This window comes from Sinohyriopsis cumingii, unplaced genomic scaffold (assembly GCF_028554795.1).
Source record: "Sinohyriopsis cumingii isolate HCF-2022 unplaced genomic scaffold, ASM2855479v2 utg002213l, whole genome shotgun sequence".
In the NCBI taxonomy this organism is placed as follows: domain Eukaryota; kingdom Metazoa; phylum Mollusca; class Bivalvia; order Unionida; family Unionidae; genus Sinohyriopsis; species Sinohyriopsis cumingii.
In genome coordinates, this window is record NW_028316159.1 from 1 (window position 1) to 24,752 (window position 24,752).

Sequence of the window (24,752 nt, forward strand, 5' to 3'; positions counted from 1 at the left end):
TGTCTGTATTTTTCTATCTACTAATGTAAAGAGTAAAATAACATGGATTTATTCAGCATCCATTATCCGCATCCATCACACGATCGTTTTGATGGAGCGTACCACATGCTAAACAAGGAAGTGCTAATCTTTATCATTATTGCTGTGTGTTTGGCGACTATCATAAGTTGTATAGATATCAGGGTTGTATTTTCGCGCTAAAACTGATGGTGTCTATTGTATAGAGATTGTATAACGGTACCAGTTGTACAACCCCAGGTGGGCGGAGCTTAATGTGTAGGAACAATGTATTCAGAAATAAACAACAACACTAGCTGTGATTGGTGCATTATGTAAGATTTGTACTTTCTGTTAGGCTTAAAAAAGTTAAGTCTCTTGGCAACATGTGAGATTATGTTAATTCTGATCTAGATCATATTTTGTATTTTTTTATATTGTACTTGCATTTTGTATATTTTTTTATGATTTTTAAAAAATGTGATACACATGGCTGAAAGTCTGTTGTGACTAGATAACTCTTACCCCTGTCTAGTTACAGCAGAGTTATCTCTCTTAAATGCAATGGAGTACTTGGTTTTGCCCTTGTCAAATTGACAATCTAGCATTGTTCTCTTTGACTGTGTATGACATTTATGCTGAGGGAGGATAGAAAGTATATTTATTTCACAAAACATTAGCTTTGAGGTCTATGGAAAAATAATTGGTACCGTGATTCCAGATGATGTGACGAGAGTATAGTGATGTGATGCTGTCTGTCCCAAAAATGATTCAGGCAATTTAACAATCGTCAAGTTCTGAGGCGAAAACGATAGAAAGAAACAAAGTGAGAATTCCTCTGTCTGCCGTTTTCTTTCAGTACATAAAAAGTCTAAATCTGGAAAACAACTGTTCTTGCCATTTTGCTTTGGATGGTTGATTTCAGCTACACTTTAGTCACAATCATGATGTCACGTGACCATAATTACATTCAACAAAAAGCCTGATTAGTGACGAATTGTATACTTATTCCTGGTCAGAGAATCGACGAAACAGAATTCTCAAAATCTGCGACTGATATAGATTATTAATATCTCATTCTCGTAGATGAAACGAGATTATGACGGTCCATCAAATTATTTAGCCTGGTACCCTGCCTTCTTTCCTACATTCACAACTTATTAGAACAACAAACACAATAACGGACGTATTCTGTCTGCCAGTTGTCCATATGGACTCAGATCACAATTATTATTTCCTGGTCTATACACATTAATATATTCCCTATCTATTTTTAGAGTAATTTTTTCCCCTCTATTTGTGAAGGTCATTGGCTTAGAATTAGTCATTCTGTGTGCCGCTTCGAAGATAATTGTTCATTCTTTAGACCAAAAGGATTATCGTGCAATTTTCTGTTGTTTTCTTTTTTGGCTGCAGTGTACAGTGTGAAATCGGGAATTGTTGCTATCCCGGAAGTGAAATTTTATCCATGGCGGAATGATTTGTTAACAGTTCAATGTTATCCATAGCGGGATGATTTGTTTATAGTTCTGCCAAAACTGCAAATAACATATACCAAAAACTGAATGTTAAGTGTTGTTTTGTATGACACATGAATTAGTATAGGATTTGCTTGGATTGGAATGGAAAGTTCCGTATTGACAAGCAAATGAGAAGAATATACATGAAAAGTTATTGTGAGTTGAGTCTGTATATATGCTAGCAAGTGATCACAACTTTGTAAAAGTGTTGCATGTCAGTGTTAGAAAATAACAGAAGAGTATGCATGCCGATTTTTGTCAAATTAATACATTTATGAAGACGGTCAGATTCATGGTGCCATTTTGTACGAAATAAACGAAAATAATATTCAAGTCGATATAGCATGGAACTTTATTCGCAGTGCATTTATTTTAGTTTCTAACACAGATGATAAAAGCATAGGGATACATTTTCAATACGGTGGAAAGAAAGTGTCTCGTTTCTGGCAACACTATGCGGGAAGAAACAGACTGCTTTCTTACATATTTATTTGTGCACAAATGTAATGACACTCGCGCACAATAATATACATTTAACATGGTGACATGGTAGATATTAACAATAATTATGTATTTCATATTTTGTACAATAATATAATGTGTAATAGATTTGAAAACTTGGTGGAGTGCGCAACACAATTCAAGTTTGAATTTCTTAGCTCCACAAAAAACACAGACACAGTTACATAATAAAAGTAGCAGATTGAAATGGGACAGAGGAATTTTGATCTACAATGATCTAGTTCATAATTATATATAACAAGAACGTTTAATGCAACTGTCCAGATTTGATACAGATTTTAATAGAAATAAAATATGCAACCTGAATGTAATACATTTTGTCAAAGTACACAAGTATCCTAGGGAAGTTAAACTACTGATATAAATTCAACCGATAACCTATTGTTGTTCAACCCAGCGGATGTATACAATACGGGTGTTTAATGTAACGGCTGTATAACATTTGAGTGTTCAATGTAACGGCTGTATAACATTCGGGTGTTCAAAGTAGTGCTGTAGAACATTCGGGTGTTCAAAGTAGTGCTGTATTACTATAGGCGTTCAATATAGTGGCTATATAACTATGGTAGTTCAAAGCTGCAATTCCACAAGCTGGAAATAAGATCAGGGAAAGAACAATAGAAAAGTTGTAATTTTAATCGGAAAAGAATGCAAGAAACTGAAAGCTCAAGAAAGGGCAATTGCATTTTCCCATTATCACATACTGCCATGGCTCGACACAGCAAGTGCTTCTATAAATTGCAACGTCCAGTCCACACATTCTTTTGTTGTATTTTTACAAACTTGTCTGAAAGGCCGAAGATGTTCGGGTTAGTGAGGACGAGTGCAGTTACGAATATTTATTACAGACTTGGTAGAACGAGTCTAATAAGAACAGAACAGAGCAGAATAGAATTTTATTGATTTGACGTATGCAAAAATGCACATAGCCAGTATGATAAGATATCGATGCTCTAATGGTGACTTGACACATATAAATTTATCTGCATCGTGTTGAAGCGATTGGAATTAGAAAAATGTCTTGCCCAGAGACAGGACACGGCTACAGATTCAGCACGATATGGGTAAAATTCGAACACTCGTTCTCTTTAAGAGTCCGCACGATAACCACTGAGCCATCACATCTCCCGAATATGACGAGTGCAAGGTAAGTAAGAATAACCATTTCTTCATCATATGGCGAGGAAGTAACTACTACAGTTTGTGATAAATGAAAATTCCCAATGCATCTGCTAATTTCCATTCTGAAAAATATGAAGAAAATAAATCAGCTGAGCATTCCTATAATATAGCATGTTCATATATCCATCTACCTAATCTATGTTTTGCTTGCCTGCTTCTAATGCATGAACCGTTCATCTCACTCACGGTCTCGGCGTATATAAAAAGGATTATCACAGCTAAATCAACTGTCAGCGCTTTCAATCAACATTCTTAATTATCTATAAATGTGTTATATATATTTATATATATATGAAGCAATTTAGATAACTGAGACAAGAGCACTGTTTCATTCCTTGCAAAAGTTAGTTTTCTTTCACAATGTTTTCAATGAAAAAAGAAAAATGTTGGGATCACAGCAGGGACTTATCTTATAGACCCGTCAAAAGAGTCCAAGACAACACAGCACCGACAAAAAGAACGCAGTCAAAATAGCCCAAGACAAAAGAACCCCTGTAAAATTAGTTCCGTTGTTAAATTTTATAAATGTTATGAAATATTATAAGAGAATTTAAGTATTAATTATTCATTACCTAATTCGTTAATATAGTGTTCAGTTAAAACCTGCTACACTTAACACCAAATAATCGGTTAGAACGTGCACTGTTGACTCTTGTTTACATATTCAAATCGTCGGACTGTGTACGAATCCATACAGATTATCCATAATTTCTGCGTAATCATAAGTCATTACTACAGCTCGCAGACATTGGCTGAGCTGTACGTACGTTGCCTCGATACTTCCGAATACTAGAAAGAAAACGCCCAGTATCAATCTCCATACGATCTTGTTCCTTCTGCCGGAACTCGTCGATGAGCTTTTACATGGCCTTATGTTGCCAATCGTCCTTCTTTGTCGCACCTTTTTTGTTAGGCCTTCTTTGTCGGGCCTTCCTTGTCGTACCTTTGTGTCAGACCTTTATTGTCGTACCTTTTTTGTCGGGCCTTTTTTTGGAGGCATATTCATACTGAGGTGCTAATTAGTCAATATGATGCTTGTTTATAGTTATCAAGATTCTAGATTTCATTAATTTCAAAATCATCAGCAATTAAAATAAAATTCAAGATAATTTTTGTCCGTCTACTTTCATTATGATAGTTCCCTCCTTTGGGTAAGTTAACAGACACAAATCTGAAATGCTGTGGGATAATTTGTTATTCTCGAAAACATGTTATATTCTTTTTATACACAAGTCACATTTTTGTGTCAAAGCGAATATATATATATATATATATATATATATATATATATATATATATATATATATATATATATATATATCGTTTTCAGTTTATTACATTTATCTTAATCAATCCCTGATACACGTGACCTCTTACTGGATCAAGAGCACTTGAAAGGACTGTTATTCGCCATGTGATTTATATTATATTTTTTGTATGTCAACACATTACTATGAGCATGTCAACTTTCTTCCAAGAAAGCGTTCCGGCAGATATTTGTAATTCTTTCTTCAGATGTTACCTTTATTACTTACGTCAGTTCAAAGTTTTTAGGAAATCTTATTATAAAAGAGTCATCAACCTTAAGCGCCATAAAAATGGGGGAAAAGGTATTCTCTTTGCACCTCCGCTGCCTCAGATGCAATCCTCAGATCCACGAAGTGGAACTTGTTGCGTACTCAATTTTAATAAAGTTTAAGTTTATAGCGTGCGGCATACCATTATTGATGACTCCTCCTTCTGGCTTTTCAACGTAGACGATAGCCGGTAAATCTTTTTGCTGATCATATTTGCACGGGTATTCACCTGATTTGACTATTACCATCATCCACCCAATGTCTTCTGAACAACCGTGGAAACTTTGGCTGATGTAAAATCGACGCAGGTGATTTTTTCCAGTAATCCTAAATGACAATTAAAGTAATAATGACGATAGAAAATGAAGAAAACAAAGTTAAGCATTGACGTAGCTACTTAATAATTAATAATCCAGAAGCTATTAAAAGAAAGAATCATATAAATTTAATTAAACATACATCACAAGCAAGCCCAAAAAAAACCCCAAACAAAATGTAAAGGTCAGCATGCTGGTCTACGAGATTTTAAGCAAATAAAACGCAATGAAACTCGAATAGACTTTTAAAAAATCATAATGGTATTCGAACGTCTCTCAGGCTTTATTCAAAACAGGCCATTCAACTACTTGATCTTTCAAAAACGAAGCAAGTTTGCCGCACAGAAATGTTTACTATGAAGAATATTAGAACATCTATAAAACCTTCAATCACAAATGTTTCCAATACGATTAACCAATTTCGGTTGATTTGGGAACAATGCTCGCATCATAAAGTAAAGGAAAGGTCACTTAGTGTGTGCATATATCAATTTGATGATTTAGATTTCACAGACGTCCAGTAGAAATCTAAAGTTAGCTAATTAAATACATGGAACAAACTTTTCGGCACGAGAGGTGTTTCCAAGGAATATTAGATGCACTAACAGTTGGAAAATATCACAAATATCACAGAGAAAAGATGGTAGAGGAAGTAGAAAAACTTTGTACAGTTTCCCAATTACCCAAAACTTTTCAGCAGGCTTATTTTTACTATTGATTTTAAATGTTCTAAACACAAGAAAGAAAAAAAAAAAAGAAAGATTTATGCATTTTTGTTTTGAGAATGTAATGTGATAAACAGGTTGTGGAATGATATGTCCCACTGGATTCAGAATAATGTAAACATAGATACTGTGCCAAGTGCAATATTGTAATATTGGGAGATACAAGAAACAGATGGAATATGTGAACATCCTTTGTATTTTTGTTTTCTTCTAGCTCAATATACATCTATGTATGTAAAATGAAAATGGATGTACCTAGATTGGAGCGCTTGAAAGTTTTTCTTAAAGACCACTATAATTTGGAAAATTATATTGCAATCAAATTTGAAAAAAAAAGAAACATTTTTGTTTATTTGGGAACAGTGGCAGCCATTATTCCAACAGTTAATAAGAAAAATAAGTTATAATTCAAAATCGTGTTTTAGAGCATGACTTACATTCTAGTGTATCATGCGTTTGTTATATGTAATCATACTTCATGCCGAGTGGCCGAGTGGTCTAAAGCGCTCTCCGTCACGGATCACTGCCATCTCACCGCTGTCTGCGTAGGTTCGAGTCTCGGGCTCGACCAATGTGGATATGTGAGAAAGCTTGCCGGTAGCTTCTCGTGGGTCGGTGGTTCTTTCCGTGACGAACATTATTGTCTAGAACTCGAAAAGGTTAAAAAAAAGAAAAAAGTCTGTAATGAATACGGAATATGCAACTAATTCTTATACTTCATTCAGAGCGATCTAAAGGAATGAAAAAAGTGCGATGTTTCGTAAAGTATCATAGCTGCCTTTAGACTCTATTCCTTATATAACACGTTAATAAAAGATGAACAAGTAGAACCATCACCCAAATTCCGAAAATTACTTTTATGGTAACTGAAAAACAAAAATAAAACACAAAATCATCTATAGAAGAGCAAATGACGTTTTTCCCAAACACGAAGTGGCTTAAAGTAAACTTTGTTCACAAATCTTTCTACAAATATTGAGATTTATGAAGTAAAATGATTGCCGTTTCGATTAACAGTATGTATAATGGAAAATATCGCATCATGGAGTCATTCTCCGCATATAATTTGCTGTTCATCGGTGAAGGACAAAATTCCAAACAAACAGCCGTGCATTACGTCACAAAGAAATGATTAGCCAGTGGATGGGACCATGCTAATGACGATTGTTGTTGAAGTAATTGTCCGAACGCGATGTTACATGGCTGCACTACTGTTCTATATGACAATGCTGGAATACACTATACATATGACAGGGCTGGAACACTATATACAGATGACAGGGCTGGAACACAATACACATATGACAGGGCTGGAACACAATATACATATCACAGGGCTGGAACACTATATACAGATGACAGGGCTGGAACACAATACACATATGACAGGGCTGGAACACAATATACATATCACAGGGCTGGAACACACTACCCAAATGAAAGGGCTGGAACACAATATACATAAAACAGGGCTGGAACACACTATACATGTGACAGGGCTGGAACACAATATACATATAACAGGGTTGGAACATACTATACATGTGACAGGGCTGGAACATACTATACATATAATAGAGATGGAACACACTATACATATGACAGGGCTGGAACACTATACATATGACGGGTCTGGAACACACTATACATTTAACAGGGCTTAAATACACTATTTATATGACAGGGCTGGAACACACTAATACATATGACATGGCTTGAACCCACTATACATATGAGAGGGCTGGAACACAATAAACATATAACAGGGCTTGAACACACTATACATATGACAGTGTTGGAACACAGTATTCATATGTCATGGACGGAACACATTTTACATGTAGCAGGGCTGAAACACACTATCCATATGGCAGGGCTGGAACACAATATACATGTAACATGACTGGAGCACATTATAGATATAACAGGGCTTAAACACAATATACATATATTAGGGCTGGAACAGACAATGCATATGACAAGGCTGTAAAACACTATACATATCACAGGGTCGGAGCACACAATACATGTGACAGGGCCGGAACACTCTATACATATGACAGGGCTGGAACACAATATACATATAACTGGGCTGGAATACACCTTACACATTATAGGGCTGGAGCACATTAGACATATAACAGGGCTTGAACACACTGTACATATGCCAGGGCTGGAACACACTATACATATGACAGGTCTGGAAAACATTTTACATACAGGGGTGGAGCACACTATACATATAACTGGGCTGGAACACACCATACACATAACAGGGCTGGAGCACATTGGACATATAACAGGGCTTGAACACACTATTCATATGCCAGGGCTGGAACACACTATACATATGACAGGTCTGGAAAACATTTTACATACAGGGGTGGAGCACACTATACATATAACTGGGCTGGAACACACTATACACATAACAGGGCTGGAGCACATTAGACATATAACAGGGCTTGAACACACTAAACATATGCCAGGGCTTGAACACAATATACATACAACTGGGCTGGAACACACTATAAACATAACAGGGCTGGAGTACATTGGACATATAACAGGGCTTGAACACACTATTCATATGTCAGGACTGGAACACACTATACATATGACAGGTCTGGAAAACATTTTACATACAGGGGTGGAGCACACTATACATATAACTGGGCTGGAACACACTATACACATAACAGGGCTGGAGCACATTAGACATATAACAGGGCTTGAACACACTATACATATGCCAGGGCTTGAACACAATCTACATATGACAGGGCTGGAACACATTCTACATATAATTGTGCTGGAACACAGTAAAAATGTGGCATGGCTGGAATACACTATACATATTTCAGGACTGGAAGACAATATAAATAAAGCAGGGCTGGAACATACTATACATGTGTCATGGCTGGAACATAATATACATATAACAGGGCTGGAACACACTATACATAGGACAGGGCTAGAAGACACTATACATATGACAGGGCTGAAAGACAATATACATATATCATGGTTAGAACATACTATACATATAACAGGGCTGGAACACTATATACGTATAACAGGGCTGGAATACACTATACATATTACAGGGCTGTAACACACTGTGCATATGACAGGGATGGAACACACTATACATATGACATGGCTGGAAGACAATATACATATAACAGAGCTGGAACCCACTATACATGTGAGAGGGCTGGAACACACTATACATATAACAGGTCTTGAACACACTATACATATGACAGGGCTGGGACACACTATACATATGACAGGGTGGAACACAATATACATATAACAGGTATTGAACACACTATACATATGACAGCGTTGGAACACAGTATACATATGACATGGATGGAACACATTTTACATGTAACAGGGCTGAAATACACTATACGTATGACAGGGCTGGTACACACTATACATTTGACAGGGCCGTAACACACGATACGTATTATACTCCAAGGATTCTGGAGAAACAATGAGTTGCTGTTCAAACCCATGATTCCTGAACTCTATAAATGTTTCTATTAGCCCGACTCGTTCCTGGGACAGTTATTTATTACCACAATAGGAAAAACACATGGTGAATGAGAAGACATAGGCATAAACTGTTGGATTTGTTTGAGTAATTGATGGATTATATATTTTGGTAGCTCGATTCAATCATGAAATAAACAGACAACTAAAATGACACTTCCATAACGTCTGCTTGCAAACTGTGGTGCTTTACGTAAAGGCACGCAAAACGTCTGAGTTGTAAAACTGAATTAAAAAAATGTTTCAGGGCTATAACAACAAGAAAAAAATGAACACCAATGATGATAAATAGAAACGTATAATAATAATAATAATAATAATAATAATAAAGTGGACCTAGTACAGCGCCTGATATTTAACAGATAAAAAACATGCAACAAAATTTCAAAAACAAACACCATGACATTCCAAAACAAATACATGCTAACAATAATTAAGGAACTAAACATTATTGAGTTTTTATGTATGTTTCTGTAATCGAGATAGCTGAGTTTTAAGAGCATTTTGTAATGATATCACATTGTCCTTGAGTGTAAGGTCCATGGGCTATTCGTTCTACTTGTAATGATATCACAGTGCCCTTGTGTCTAAGGTCCATGGGCTATTCGTTCCACTTGGAATGATATCACAGTGCCCTTGTGTCTAAGGTCCATGGGCTATTCGTTCCACTTGGAATGATATCACAGTGCCCTTGTGTCTAAGGTCCATGGGCTATTCGTTCCACTTGGAACGATATCACAGTGCCCTTGTGTCTAAGGTCCATGGGCTATTCGTTCCACTTGGAATGATATCACAGTGCCCTTGTGTCTGAGGTCCATGGGTTATTCGTTCCACTTGTAATGATATCACAGTGCCCTTGTGTCTAAGGTCCATGGGCTATTCGTTCCACTTGTAATGATATCACAGTGCCCTTGTGTCTAAGGTCCATGGGCTATTCATTCCACTTGTAATGATATCATAGTGCCCTTGTGTCTAAGGTCCATGGGCTATTCGTTCTACTTGGAATGATATCACAGTGCCCTTGTGTAGCAGCAGAGAGACTGAGCCCACCAACTATTCGTTCCAACAGAACCCTCTATCGAAAACACTCTTGATAGAGGATTTTATTTCACAAAATAAACCCTCTATTCAGAAAACTATGATAAATAAGCCTTCTCTGCTGACTAGAAGAGTTAGTTTATGAAAAATAACTCACTATAAAAATATTTCTTGACCCGGGGGAGGGTCGACGAAACACTTGGTGGCTCAGTCTCTCTGCTGCTCAAAATGTAAATATTTTAGGATTTCTAGTTAAAAATTGTATCCAACCCAACTCGATACCGTGTCCGAGGATCATGTAAATTTATTGTTACAAATCCGTATGGTTTTCGTTGAGCATGACTAAAGAAATTTCTGAATTTATTTATGTCCATGTCACCGCCCCACCAAGTTCGATGAATATTTTGTAACGTGTGTGCGTCAACACCGTTAAACACTGCAAGAACGTTACAGTTATCTCTGATCACTTTTGGAATTTGTGTGTATCGTTGAGTTACATAAATCACATCAACGTTTTTGTGCCTACCGCGGGAAAATATCCTGGCAGGATTTGATTGTTTGTCCAACATGATATCGTCATACACGACTAAATTATTAATACTCCCGTCAATATCATCGATACTCGGTGCTTCATTGATATCAGTTATAAATTCAATAACATCTTCTTCACTTATCGATTTTGCACTTTCGTTAAAATCTTTTAATACCTGATAACACCGCTGATCGTCCACTGATGGTGCTATCAAATATAATTTATCCCACTTCATCCACTTCATTATTAAATTAAGTAACAACTGCGTCTTACCCGACCCAGATGGGCCTATAATAATCATTCGAGTTGAATTTGGTAGAACCGAGTTATGTTTGATTGGCTCTCGTCGCTTTGACGCAGAAAAGTCAGTGATCTCCATTTGATATATCATAAAATAAATATGAATTTATATTGTGTGAAATGCCGAGCACATACCCCAACTGGGGATACAACAACAATTACAACAAAAAATGATCGACAAGCGCTTACAGGCAAGTGTGAACGATGTGGCACAAAAAATTTAGATTTATTAAAAAAAGAACGGAGGTGATATCGCAGCCAAGTTAGCCAAGCTACCAGGAACACCGTGGGCTAAATACCCAGGAGAAAAACATCTTCCAGGATATAATTACTGTGGTCCAGGAACCCGACTTGATATCAGACTTGATGCTCAGGATCAACCAAACCCAGGTGAGTATCCGATAAGCGCTATTGATAAGGCGTGTCATGCTCATGATGTAGCTTACCGAAGCAAGGATTTGCAACAGCGCCATCTCGCGGATGTGAAATTAATTCACGCGTTAAATGCCATCCCTGATAAATCTTTCAAGGAGAGGTTAGCATCCTGGTTAATAAAATCCGCAATGAAATCTAAGCTTGTATTAGGCGCTGGGTAATTAATAGAAATGCAAGCATTTCCAATGGAGTCGATTTATTATTCCACAAGCGGATATTGGAGAGGTAACGCGGCAATTAGTAAACTCGCTGAAGCAGCAAAAGTTACAAAAGTTACTGCTAGATATTTATACGAACCAGGTGAACTTGAAGGTGGTAAACGAAGAGCAACTGATCCCATCTGGAGTGTTACCACACACAAGATATCCACCGTGACAAGATCCACTGGCAGACCAGCAATCTATAGATTAGATTCAACTGCTCCTCAACGCGGATTCACACGTGAACAACTTCAGGTAATTCCCGAGGACACACAATTACCACCCAAATCACTGAAGTGATTTCGATCACTTAACTAGCGCTGGCGCCTCTACTTCGATTACACTCAAGACAGGTCAACATGATATTATCACGTGTATGACCGCGACTGTTATCTTTTCTATCTACGGTAAATTGTCTTGAATTTTTATTCGAATACTGCCATAGCATTATACAATTACTGCTCGCACAGTGATTATTCTGCTGTTGTTTCAACGCGTGAATAAATTCAACATCAAGATCAAAATCGCGATTATTTTTTTTGTCACTCTGTTTGTAACCGGTTAATTTTTTTCTTATTACATCATCATCGCTGTTGTTTTCATTATTAATTTTATTAGCGTTTGATTCATCCAAGACAATTCTTCGCAGTTGAGACATTCTTCTGACTCTGGACACAGCTAAGTAGACTAAGTTTGACCATTCGATTCGATCATCAACGATCCAGACAGTTGTATCAGAGATAGTCAGTCCTTGAGATGAATGAATTGTCATTGCGTATCCTAGCGTCCACGGGGATTTATTTATTTTTAGTGCATCTTTGACAGCATTAATATCAACTAGCACAATAGCATTCAGTACTAAATTCTGTTTCTCTGTCTTTCCTGGAATATCAACATCTATATTCTTTAACCGCGTATCAGCTGGTCTATAACATAACGGCACTGGCAACATTGGAAACTTTTTTTGTTGCAACCAAAATAGCTGTTGTTGAAGTGTGTCTCTGACTATCTTTCTACTTGCCACTATCAAATCGTCTGGTTTCCACACGCGTAAAAAGTCGCTGATTAGTGTTTTAAATTCTTTCAACGTTGCATCAAGTGCTCGGTAATCATCAGACACTTCTTCGTAATAATCAACAAAATTCCTCAGCCAATCATGAGGAGATGCGCCGACAAACGGAGGTGGTTGACCGTGATCGCCGCACATAATCACTGCAGTATTTTTCGTTAGCAGCCAATCAAGAAATGTTTTTAACGTTTGCAGCGGTACCGTACATATCTCATCCCAAATTATTATATCATTGACATATTTTGTTCCCATTCGATCTGGCGTCCACACACCGCCGCTGTATTTGAAAAAGCTGTGATAAGTACAAGAATTGACTCCTCGTTGTTTCATTTCCCTGGCAAGCCTATGTGTAGGTGTTAGCACAATCATATCTGATTCGAGCGTCGAAGATTTTCCACGAAATAATTCAATCGCTCGAGTTGTTTTACCAGACCCGCCCGGCCCGTTTAAATAAACAGTTTTGTGTCTAGTGATTGGATCATACACAGACGGTGCGGAAGATATTTCTGGCATCTCGGATTTATAATAATCATCCTCGATTGCAACATCAGCGGATTCACAATACTCGTGTAACGTCTCGGCTTTTATTCTCCACGAACTCCATTCATCTCCGCCGCAGAATTTCATTATATCGGTCAGTGATTCTGAATATTTGCTATCGATATAAAATGAATCCGTGGCAACTCTAACTGCGGTGTCAGGAAATCGATTTACCATCGATAAGAAATTTATAGAAACATAAGCCAGCATTGAAGATCTTAAATGTGTGTACTGAGGCGATTCTCCGTCGATATAACTTACAACGGTGCCCAACTTTTTCCCGTCGGACAAGAACACATCCTCCCGATTACAAAATATATTTCTTGCAACAGCGTCAGCAATTATAAAATCCAATTCAGCATCATCGATAATCAACCGCGAGTGATGCATTTTATGATCAAATGCTGCACCCTGAGTAAATTTACCGATTATTCTTTGTCCGAGATCTTTCGCTGTGCTTTCACTGTTTTTGAGTCTAATCTTGAGAATTTCAGGAGCTCCTTCGCGGATAGCATCAAGAGGAGTTTCTGGACATGCTTGTGTCCATTCTTCGATAACTTCATCGAGGGTAATACGCTCCGGTGTTGGTAACCAAACTGAGGTCTGCGGTTGATATGATATGATTGCTCCACTGACAGTCAACGATACCAGTATTCGGCTGTCAAGCATATATCGCAATAACACTATTGGTACCCAGCGCTTTTCGACGAAGTGTCTGCCAAACCAAACATAACAAATCTGATGAAGCCCTTTAGCAAATTCAAACGAAGTCACACGAGCAAATTCTGTCAAATCAAAATCGGGTAAAACACCGTTTACGGCGACTCGTGTCATCGAGTTCGTGGGATGTCCGAATCGCTTAAAGTATTCGCTGCACTCGCCGTTTCCGAGAAAACTTCCTGGGTAGCAGGCAATCATATCTACGGAAATCATATCCCGGTAGTTATACCGGGTATTCCATAACTCGCCGTGTCCATACTCGACACAACTTAATTGTATATCCGAGAGAAACTGACTTCGGGTTGGTCTCCACGAATTTCTTTCTCTGGCGGCGTGAGCGGCAACACTTGGAACTGTAAAACAATTAACCAATAACTGATCAGTGTTTTCTTTGGAAATGCTAGCATTTCTCACATATTTCTCTGCGAGTTTTTTCATTGGTTGTTGCAACGATTCCGTCCGGTATAATTCCCCGTTGGGTCTCACAAATTGATCATACTCGGAATCTTCGGAACTCCTAAACAACCACACTGACACAGGGTCGGTTTTACTCAGTGTGTAAATAGCATCAAATATATTTCCGCGATAAAATTTGACAACACGATCTCGTGGAAATATTGTAACTGCATCAGTCCATGCATGAGAGTTATGATCAATAATTTCAATCGGTGATCCTGACTTTTTATAATGCTTCGAACTATATAATATTTCTCCGGTTAGTGTTTTTACTGTTATTGAACATTTTAATTTACTTGATAGCACAGCAACATCATTTATTGATGCTCCAGTATCTTTGACTTGCTCAGCCCACGATGTTATTTTTTCACGTCGCAAATCGGTTAAACCGTTTCCTCGTTTTGCGTTTTTAAAATGTTCCATTACTCGCTCGGCTACACAATTTAACGTAGTCATTGATGACGTCTTCATCGGGGCGAGTTTATCAATTTTTGTTTTTTTTTAACAGGATATATTCCGTAAACGACCGCAGTTACAGGATACGCTCGAGCATAATAAGGAATGTCAATTCCAACGAGCATTCCTGGTCTGGAATTTCTACTTAACAAAACGGTTTTCCCGTTGGCAAGAACAGGGTCAAGTTTGTCAAGGATAATCCACTCATCGGAATTTGTTTGCACAATAAATTTTATTCTGAAAACATATTTCTTAGTACGTCCATCTCTTTCATATCCATCAAACAGATAATCAGTAATTGTTTTTGCTCGGGCATCAGTCATTGTAGCATCGATGATGACCTCATCGTTGCGGGTAATTTTAAATGACGACCATACATGAGATGCGCCCTCGTCGCGAAATTCTCTTTTACCCTTGTTGATAATATTAAATAGATCAGCTAGATACCGTCGTCGTGGATCCGGGTTTAACCTGTCAAGATCGAATCTCCCAGCGCCAACTGCGGATAATCTTGAAAACTCTTCCATATTATATTTAAGACAAGTATTTAAATAAGAAATATTATATATACAAATGAATAAGTGCAAGTGGTTAAAAGTTGGATCTGTAACAGTCTGTGGTAAGTCCTGCAGAAAGGAATTCTGCGGTGAACACATACAGAGCATCAAACGAGGAAGCACAGGACCCATACCCTGCCTGCGATGTGGCATTGGTGTCAGAGGTAAAACACAATTATGTGCGGGGTGCGGGGGGAAACGATACCGGGAACTCAAGCGATATTACAATAAAAAAATAACGGAGACGCGCTAAAATCCGAGAGTGATTATATAACTAGGTTTTCAAACAAATTATAGATTAGACAAATACATTATTATATAAATGAGCCAAGAATTTGTCTCACATCCAACCATCAAGAATTACGAAGCATCACGTGAGGGAATAGTGAGACACTGTAGGTTGAAAAAACCAGTTGGTGTTGTTAATAATGCTGGTTACCTCCAATTTAAGGCTGGAGGTAAAAACTATTCTATTCACAGGTTTGCGTTTGAGGTATTTAACGGAGAGATCAAAAAAGGTCTTGTAATTGATCATAAAGATAATAATAAACTTAATAACTCTCTTCAGAATTTGCAAGCCATTACTCCAAGTGAGAATTCTGCACGAGGTGACGCTGGTAAATTTGCAAAAATTCCCAGAGCTGTCAGATCTCTCAATAAAAATACTAATAAAGAAAATATATTTCGCTCAATGTACTCAGCTGCGAAGTATTTTGGTATTCACTCCCATTCGGTTCATCGTGTTGCAGAAAATATTATCAAATCAACTTTTTCAAGTAAGTTTGATAGTTGGATTATATTTTCTTATGTAGATAACTCTACAGCGACTGAGTGAAAAGTCAATGATACAATTATTTCCCCGTTGTCACCTTTACAGGTAACTGCAGACGATATTCTGTACAAGGAAGTAAATAACTTCCCCTTATTTTATCCGTGACAGCGCAAGAATGATTTTATCCCTTGACAGCGTCAAGAATAAACTCGTATTTATCTTTTTTTTCACAGACAATATCACTATTTTATTACACTTGTTCGGGCTTATGGTTCATCTGTATTTTTCACACGATCATATTTAAGAAAATACGTTTTAAACAAATCACGCTGAGCTATTTCTGAACTTCTGGGTATCAGTCAGTTTATATACGATATCGTCCTAATACTATATTGGGGTTTCAAAACCCAACGAAGTTGCACAACTTTCTCCGTTATCGCCCCGTTCCGGGGTGACCTTTTACCCCAAAACGGGATTGATTTTCGGGGGTGGGTGTGCAACTTGTTGGACGTAGAATATAACCCCGCATCTGTCTGTGTTGTCTATATTGTAAATATTGTAAATACAACTGCTGTAAATATGCTTCTACTGTAAATACAACTGCTGTAAATATGCTTCTACTGTAAATATTGTAAATGCTATGTGTTTGTGCCGTCTTAAGATAAGTTAGAATTAAGTTATACTATTGTGTAAGCTTGCTAAAATGCGGTGGCAATTTAGAAGCTTTACAGATGTAAATACAGTGGTAAAAACATACAATCCCCATATGAACCTTGCTAGCATATCAAATGGTAAGCTAGGGGGTTCACAAATGGGGAATGTCTCGTCGTTTTGCAAACACACTCTCTGTTATTTGGCAGTTTAGGAGCTCATATGCGGGTAGTGTTTCCTGAGTTTGGTAGGTTATCATATGATAAGCTAGAAGCTCAAGGAGATGTGATGTTTTTTATTTTAAATATATAAAAATATATATAAATATGAATCGAGAAAATATCAATAATGTGATTGATGCTATTAAAAAATTAGAAAAACAAGGATTTAATATATTACTAAATGTTGAAACTATTCTGTCAGATTTTGAATCATTATAAGAAGCTAAATGCGCAGGGCGTTATATTCTTCCTGCTCAATATCGATTCATAAAGATGATCCAAAATAATTTGTATAAATCACTGGCCAGCGTAGCGGAGACACAAATAAATGAATTTGTTCCACTGTCTCGTGCAATCGAAAAGATCAGGCTTGCACTGGCAGCCGAGTATGAAACAAAGAAGATAATTAATAATCGGGTCAGGAAATTAAAGCATTGTATGTCCGCTGACGCTGTCAATGATGAAATCAAGGATGACTTTGTCACGAATGACGAAGTCATTCACGAGGAAGTAAATACCTCACCTTGATTGCATTTTACTTGGAAGTGAAATCGAAAGTAAAAAAAAAGTAATATTTTTTTTTACTGTGTAATTATGCAATTGTCCGATTTCGTTGGGTTTCATAGCAAAATACTCCTATGAATCCGTGACTTTGGTCTGTTTTGTTAATTTTCATAGCAAAACACCCCTACGGAATGAGAACTTTGGACTGTTTTGTTAATTTTCATAGCAAAATACCCCTATGAAATCAGCAACTTGGACAATTTTGTTGATTTTCATAGCAAAATACCCTACGAAAATCAGGAAAATTGTCAGTGGTAAAAAAAATATATATAAAGTAAAATATTTTCAAAGAATTTCTGGAAAAATCCTAAAGGATGGAAATGTCTTTGACATTTGTACTGCAGTATTTTGTCGAGATGATCCCGTGAAATGCACGAGTGAACATAATTGAGGATTTGGTCTGCGTCACAATTAATCATCGTGATATTGTTTTCGCGGAATTACTTCAGCTGAAATTCTGTCAGTAAAAAATCATCATTGCCGTACTTATCGATGATTATTTTAACATAACCCGGTAAATGGTTTCCGTTAAATAATTTTCGGATGAATTCTTCAAGCGCGCTTTTGTCAACGATGGAACATTTCACGTGCTGATACATTTGCTATGTTATTCGCGTTCATTTAATATAATTTATTGTGACAGTGCTGTCATTGATGATGATGTTACCAACAGTGCCATCATCGTCGTCACTGTCACTGTCAGAGACATTTTCATCTTCATCACTAACAATAAAATCACTGTCAGTGACATCTTCGTCATCATCGTACTTCCGGAAGTTCGAAGATTTTTGGGACATTATTATGATATGATATTATTAATTGAAAGTCTTAAGATTTCACCAGCAAATTAATACTAATAGTTTCATTTCTCAGGTCCAAAAGTCTACCCTGTTGGTCAGTGACTTTAAAATTCATCCTTGTCAGCGTTGGATTCAAACACTGCAGAAATACTGGATTGATTGGCTCTTGTACAATCAAAAATCCAGGTGGTTCTTTAGGAGTAAATGAGTATAGTATAAACCCTTGCTGGGCTTGATTTGATGATGTCGTGTCTATGTTGTAACTGCCATCAACTGCGTCACATACAAGATTGACCGCGACGACATCAGTGATATTTACGATGCCCGGAGAAATATGTCTGCCATCTCTCGCTGTGGAATTATCATATCTGAGGATAGTTGGCGGTGGCAATATTCGCTTGTACTGGTCAAGTATGTCATCGAAGTATTCATCGACGATATCAGTGACGTATTTTCGTAAGATGACCGGGGAAACGTATCCTGGAAATTTAAAATTCGGTAGTCCAGCTTCTTTCAGCGAAAACTTATTTAGAAATAGTTGTTTATAGCGGGGTTCACTGTTAATTACTGTTTGAATCATTCGCTGGTTATAATATTCCACATCCGCGGCAATCTGATTTAATATCTCAATTTGTTTAATAATTTCTCCGCGTGAACCGGAAATGTGTACATTTCCAAGATGTTCTTGGAAGCGTTGCCGTAGATGCGCTAGTTGTGTTTTATGTAATTGATTAATAATTTTAAAATATTCAGTAATATCGCTCAGGCTAACACCAATACTTCCCTCAAGCCCCTCAATACCCGGAAGTTCTCTCCGTAAAAAACTCCACTCAATATCACTGCCACCTTCATGGGGGGGGGGACCAGCTAAACAACGTTGCATTTTTTAGAGAATCCAGTTGTTTTTTGTATGACGGTGTAATTGTGTGATAAGCCTGCGCGTCAGTGATATAATCAGACTTCGCTGGTTCTGGTGGTATCGGTGGTGTCGGTGGTGGATTTTCATGCCATCCTAATACTGTTCTGATTGAACTGTTATAAATGTCTACGGCGTAACCCGGTGTTGAGATTTCGATGACCGTTGACAACGTTGGCTCGTGTGCGATTATTGATATTTTTGCTTCTTTTCCGGTGATACGCTTCATTTGACGCTGTATTTCTTTGTTGATTTCTTCTATCTGATAAGACCCTGTTGGTAAATGAATGACGTCCCAATCTGGAGTACCGTCGGATTTATTCTTATATGAAAATACAAATGAATTATCTGGCAACTGTCCGTGAAATGATGTCGACCTGATGTTGGGCCAGCTGTGATATACTCGTAATTGTGCCAGCGCGATTTCTTTTACTGGAATTGCAGTTGGAAAATTAATATCGAATTCTGGTTGCGTCGAAGATATTGATATCATTGTGGTCCTTACCGGAGTTGTATTTGCGGCTATCTCTTGAAGTATCTCCGTCATTATTTATCTTCATCGTTTTCAAATTAAAATTCTTTGCACGCTCGTAATCGTTGTATATGCCAGACATCAACGTGAATTCGGAATCTGATATTGTTGTATCGTCAAGGCTGGATGATATCAACGAGGACAATTTCGAGTATGCGTTGCTGGCCGCGTCGTTTAGTCGCTCATATTCGTGTAATTTTGTTATCGCGCACGAGGATATCTTTTTTGCAATTATATTAGCAACTCCTGCGATCGTCGTTGATGCTGAAATTGTGATTGTGATTGCGATTGCGGTCGTTACCGGAGTTAACGCAGACAATAGCACACCCGTGGATGCCACTACCGCGGATACCGAATACACTATTGTGGCTAGCGCGGTCACACGCCGTTTGTATTTTTTTATTTTTGTTGCGCATCTGTCAATGGTGTGAAGATCTCAAACTTAGCGGCGGAGAACACAGACAGTCTATACACGCCAGTGGCTGTTGCTGTATATTTGATAGTATTATTTTGTCGGGACCATGTTGCGAATCCCGATGATACCGTATATGTTATGTTGGTGATATGCCCGGGGGTAACTCCATGGGGACTTTAATCAAACTGGTTTTGTTAACGATGTCAGGAATTCCCGATACGATATCCTGCTGTGTTTTTGTGATCGTGTTAATGTTATTTTCTATTATCTGTATTTGATCTGAAAAACTTTTTTCTGTTCTGACTACACCTAACCGGGTATTAATCTTGTTGACTTCGCTGGCGTTACCAGTAAGTTTTTCTTTGATTTCAGAAAGTTTCGTGTCGATGACTGGAGGAACCCCAAAGAACTTATCAATGGACTCATCAGCTTTTGCGAAGTTTCTTCGAAGTCTTGTAAACGCGCTCACGTGAACATCATACTCTGCCCGCAACGTAGTCAGTTTACCGTCAATGGTGTCTACATATTGTTTGTTTGCGGCATCTTCCGGGGATGTTGGATCTCTTAAAACGGTTATTTTGTTACCGTTCATGCTGAGTTCACCTGTCATTGTATCACCGGTCTTCGCTACACGTTCCCCTGCGACTTTTCGTGCATCATCTCGCAGCATCGCAATTGATATCAACGAATCTCTGATTCTGCCGCTATCAGTGAATACAACGATGTTGTCCGTGGTAGCTCCAATAACCCTGCGAATTATGTCATTCCACTTAATGTTACTGGTTGTTAATTTTCCGTGTCGGTCTTGAAAAATTACAACTTCATCTGGGTCTATTCCGGTTAACGTTAAGAGATTATCAATTTCATCTTTGGTCGCATACTTTGATAAATCGATATCTTTTTTTTCTTCCTTGGTTCTGCTTGATCTTCCGTAAATATCAACCATTATTAGTTATGGGGTTGTTTAAATTTGGAAATCACATCTGTGGTGTATTCATGCACGACTTTGTGACGAGAACTCGCTGATTTTGAAATTTCATCAAGAACATTTAATACTTCACGACCGCATATCGGAGGATCAGTTAGTGTTTGTGTTGGCAGCGTTGAGTACCAAACCTTACCTGACCATGTCTTTGACGCGGGGATGTTTTTTGTGTATCTGAGGAATTCAACTGGCGGTGCTAGCCCGTACGAATCGAAATAGATAATTCCACGTGGATCGATCGCGTAAGCAACCCAGTGAGTTCCTGGACCGTTTTTGTTGTCGAGATTAATAATACCGGTTTCTGGATTATTCGGTCGTGCTGGTAATTGATCTCGCATAAAGACGCCTCTGAAGTTCTTTATAAGTAAGTGTTTAACAGCATCAAGTAAATCAAAATTTGACATCGGTGTAAAAACACTTAGAACCTTTTTGGGTACCATGAAGCCGGAGTTCCTGGAAGTCTGAGTCCGCGGCCTGTTTTTTTATATCCTTTTCCGACTGCTTTCTTAAGTGCCATTCCTGCTGCGGTTCCAACTGCTCCTAACGCTGCTGCTTTTGCTGCTGCTTTTGCTGCTGGTGCTAGTGCTGCGGCAATTATTGGAATAAATGGAAGTATTTCACCGGATTTAATCATATCTTTGACCGCGGCTGGAGAGAGATCAAGTCGAACTCCAGTCGTTGCTTGCTTCGCTTTATTGAAATGTTTTAGTTGGGTTTTAGTTAATGACAGTTTGTTTGAACCACCCGCTAGCTGATCGTGTTTTAGTGTTATTGATGTCCCACATGTGCTCGCGTTTTTCGATTGTAATTTCTTCACCTGACCAGGAGTCAGAGTGACATTAACATGACTGTATGACATTTTATTTAATACGAGATTGATCTAATTGTTTACATATTTTCTACTGGGGCATCAATAACTCTCATTCGTCCACCAGCACCTTCAAGTAGCATTGTTTTATCAGAGAGCATGACCGCGATTGCTCTGTAAGGGTTGCCTGAGTTTACGTTAGCTCTGAAGTGTAAATCAACAACAGATTGTTTAGCCAAATCAAGATGCTCCAGTGAAAAGTAATAAATCGGATACAGGCTCGTAAAATCCAACTGTGATATTTGCAAACCAGTATCAATATTTTGATCACGTCCCATAAATGTCATCAAACGGTGATATACGCGTGCTACATTATTAGTGCCAAAATTCAAATATTATATCCTCGGATGGTTCTTGATGTCCGTTTATTCGCAAAGACACTGCAGTGATACCAAGTTGATCAAATATCATATGAGAACGTTCCTGATTGTTTAATCGTAAATTAAGTTGAAACGCAACAAAAACATGTCTTGGTGCCACAACACCTTGCTGTGATGATATATGCCACGTGAATATCCCATCAACATAATTTTGATTAACGTCAGTGGTTGTTGTTAGCCACGACAGTATTGATTTACCACTTTGATCCATAAAAGAAATTAACCGCTGTTCTTCGGCAAGTGACGGAGTCATCACCGGCATCCACAGAGCAAGTCTTCTTATATTTACTTTACCGTCAGCAACGCCAGCTGCTCTCCAGATGGCATCATTGTCATCACCTTTTCTCACAAGTACAACTGTGTGTTTGGCTCCAAAAATGGCCTTTCTGACATTTCTACAAAATCCAAAGACGTGAGACAGTGGAATCGCACATGAAAATTCTCTATTATCACCTTTCAACATTAATTTTCGTGTTCCAAACCCTAAGTTGTATTCAGTGTTGGGAAAGGATAAATTTTCCACATCGGCATTAACATTTCTGGCATTGTTTTGTGGTCGCCTTACGATGCTAGGTCTTCCATCAGGAAAGTTAGAATTGTCTTTGGCGAACATCATAGTTGGACCAGCTGATCTAGTGTAATCATCTGAATATCTTGCCAGCCCAATAATTGTCGTAGCAACATCAACATTATCTTCAATTGTCTCAATTTCTTTGCCGTCTATGAGATATCTGGCGCTGGAAAATAGTGCCATGATGCCATTATTTACAAAGCCAACTTGGACATCAGCTGCATATGGTGTATTAAGGGTAACATTTGTTACGATTTCACCTGTAACTTCAATAAATGCTTCCGCGGGCAAGAAATATCTACTTGTATCCTGCACTTGTAATTCAATTCTGCCCCGCTGATTTGGTTCTCGTGCTTCATAAGAATAGTACTGATAATCGCGCACAGACTCATCCTTGAGTATTGGTGCATCCATATCGAAGGCTGGATCAGACACGCGTTTAAACATTTTATAGTAAATCATAGTCGTCTAAAACGAAGACCACTTCCTGATATCAGACTCGTATTTATTGGTTGATCCAGTATCTCTGCTAGTTTTTTATTTGCAGCTTGATTTATTACTTTACTGACATCTGCAGGCATCTCTGCGGTGGCTGGTAATTTGACTGGTCTGCGTAATCGCGCTAATCTTTCCTTGATTGCAGTAAATGCCTTGCTGGCAATATTACCAATAGCACCAGGAGCTTTATCTTTAGTAACATCAATAGCTTTCATTGATAGTTGTTTTGCAATCGGCGCTGCCTTGGGTACTAGTCTTCTGAATAAACCTTGAATAACATCACCTAGTCCATCCCCGTAAATTGCTCTATAAACAGGTAGTCGTGAATTTATTACCCTGACCACGACGGGTCCACGGTGAGCGTTATGTATGATCATTATTATTTTTTTTTTTATCCAACTCGACGATTTCAGTCAATGATTTCATCGATAAGTTCTCGATACGCGTGAACATCCATGATACCACCCTGAAATAATCGCTTACAGATATCAGCTGCTTCATTAATTATTTCCGGTGAGTTATTTTCAGCTCGTCTGCCTCCGATGAGAACTTCTAACCGCGATACATCATTGAGAACACTATTAGGACAAGTAATGTGACTACCAAGACCACTACCTGTAGCTTCAAGGAGACCAAGATCTTCAAGAACATCCGAAGGATCACCTGGATCATGATGTGGCAGAGCAGTTGGGTCTACTTTTGGTTTTCTTCCTCGTTTTTGCTCAGGTTTTTGCTGTTCTTGCAGCGGCGGAGGAAGTAAAAGTTCCAGCGGTGGTTGTTTTTTCTGTTTCGGTGTTCGTTTTCGCTCTTGTTGTTTCTGTTCTCGCTCCTGCTGTTTCCGTTCTCGCTCTTGCTGTTTCCGTTCTCGCTTT

The 24,752-nt window shown here is 38.1% G+C and overlaps 1 protein-coding gene across 1 annotated transcript in view; it reads right to left on the bottom strand.

The window, feature by feature from the left end:
• Positions 1-1,851: 1,851 nt before the first annotated feature.
• Positions 1,852-24,752, bottom strand: part of LOC149770920 (uncharacterized) — a gene marked incomplete at its 5' end in the record, with an annotated part of 30,275 nt that continues 7,374 nt past the window's right edge. The window contains 2 exons of the mRNA XM_089948987.1: positions 1,852-3,283; positions 4,941-5,125. Of these exons, the coding sequence (XP_089805113.1) occupies positions 3,234-3,283; positions 4,941-5,125 (235 nt within the window). The remainder of the gene's footprint in view (positions 3,284-4,940; positions 5,126-24,752) is intronic.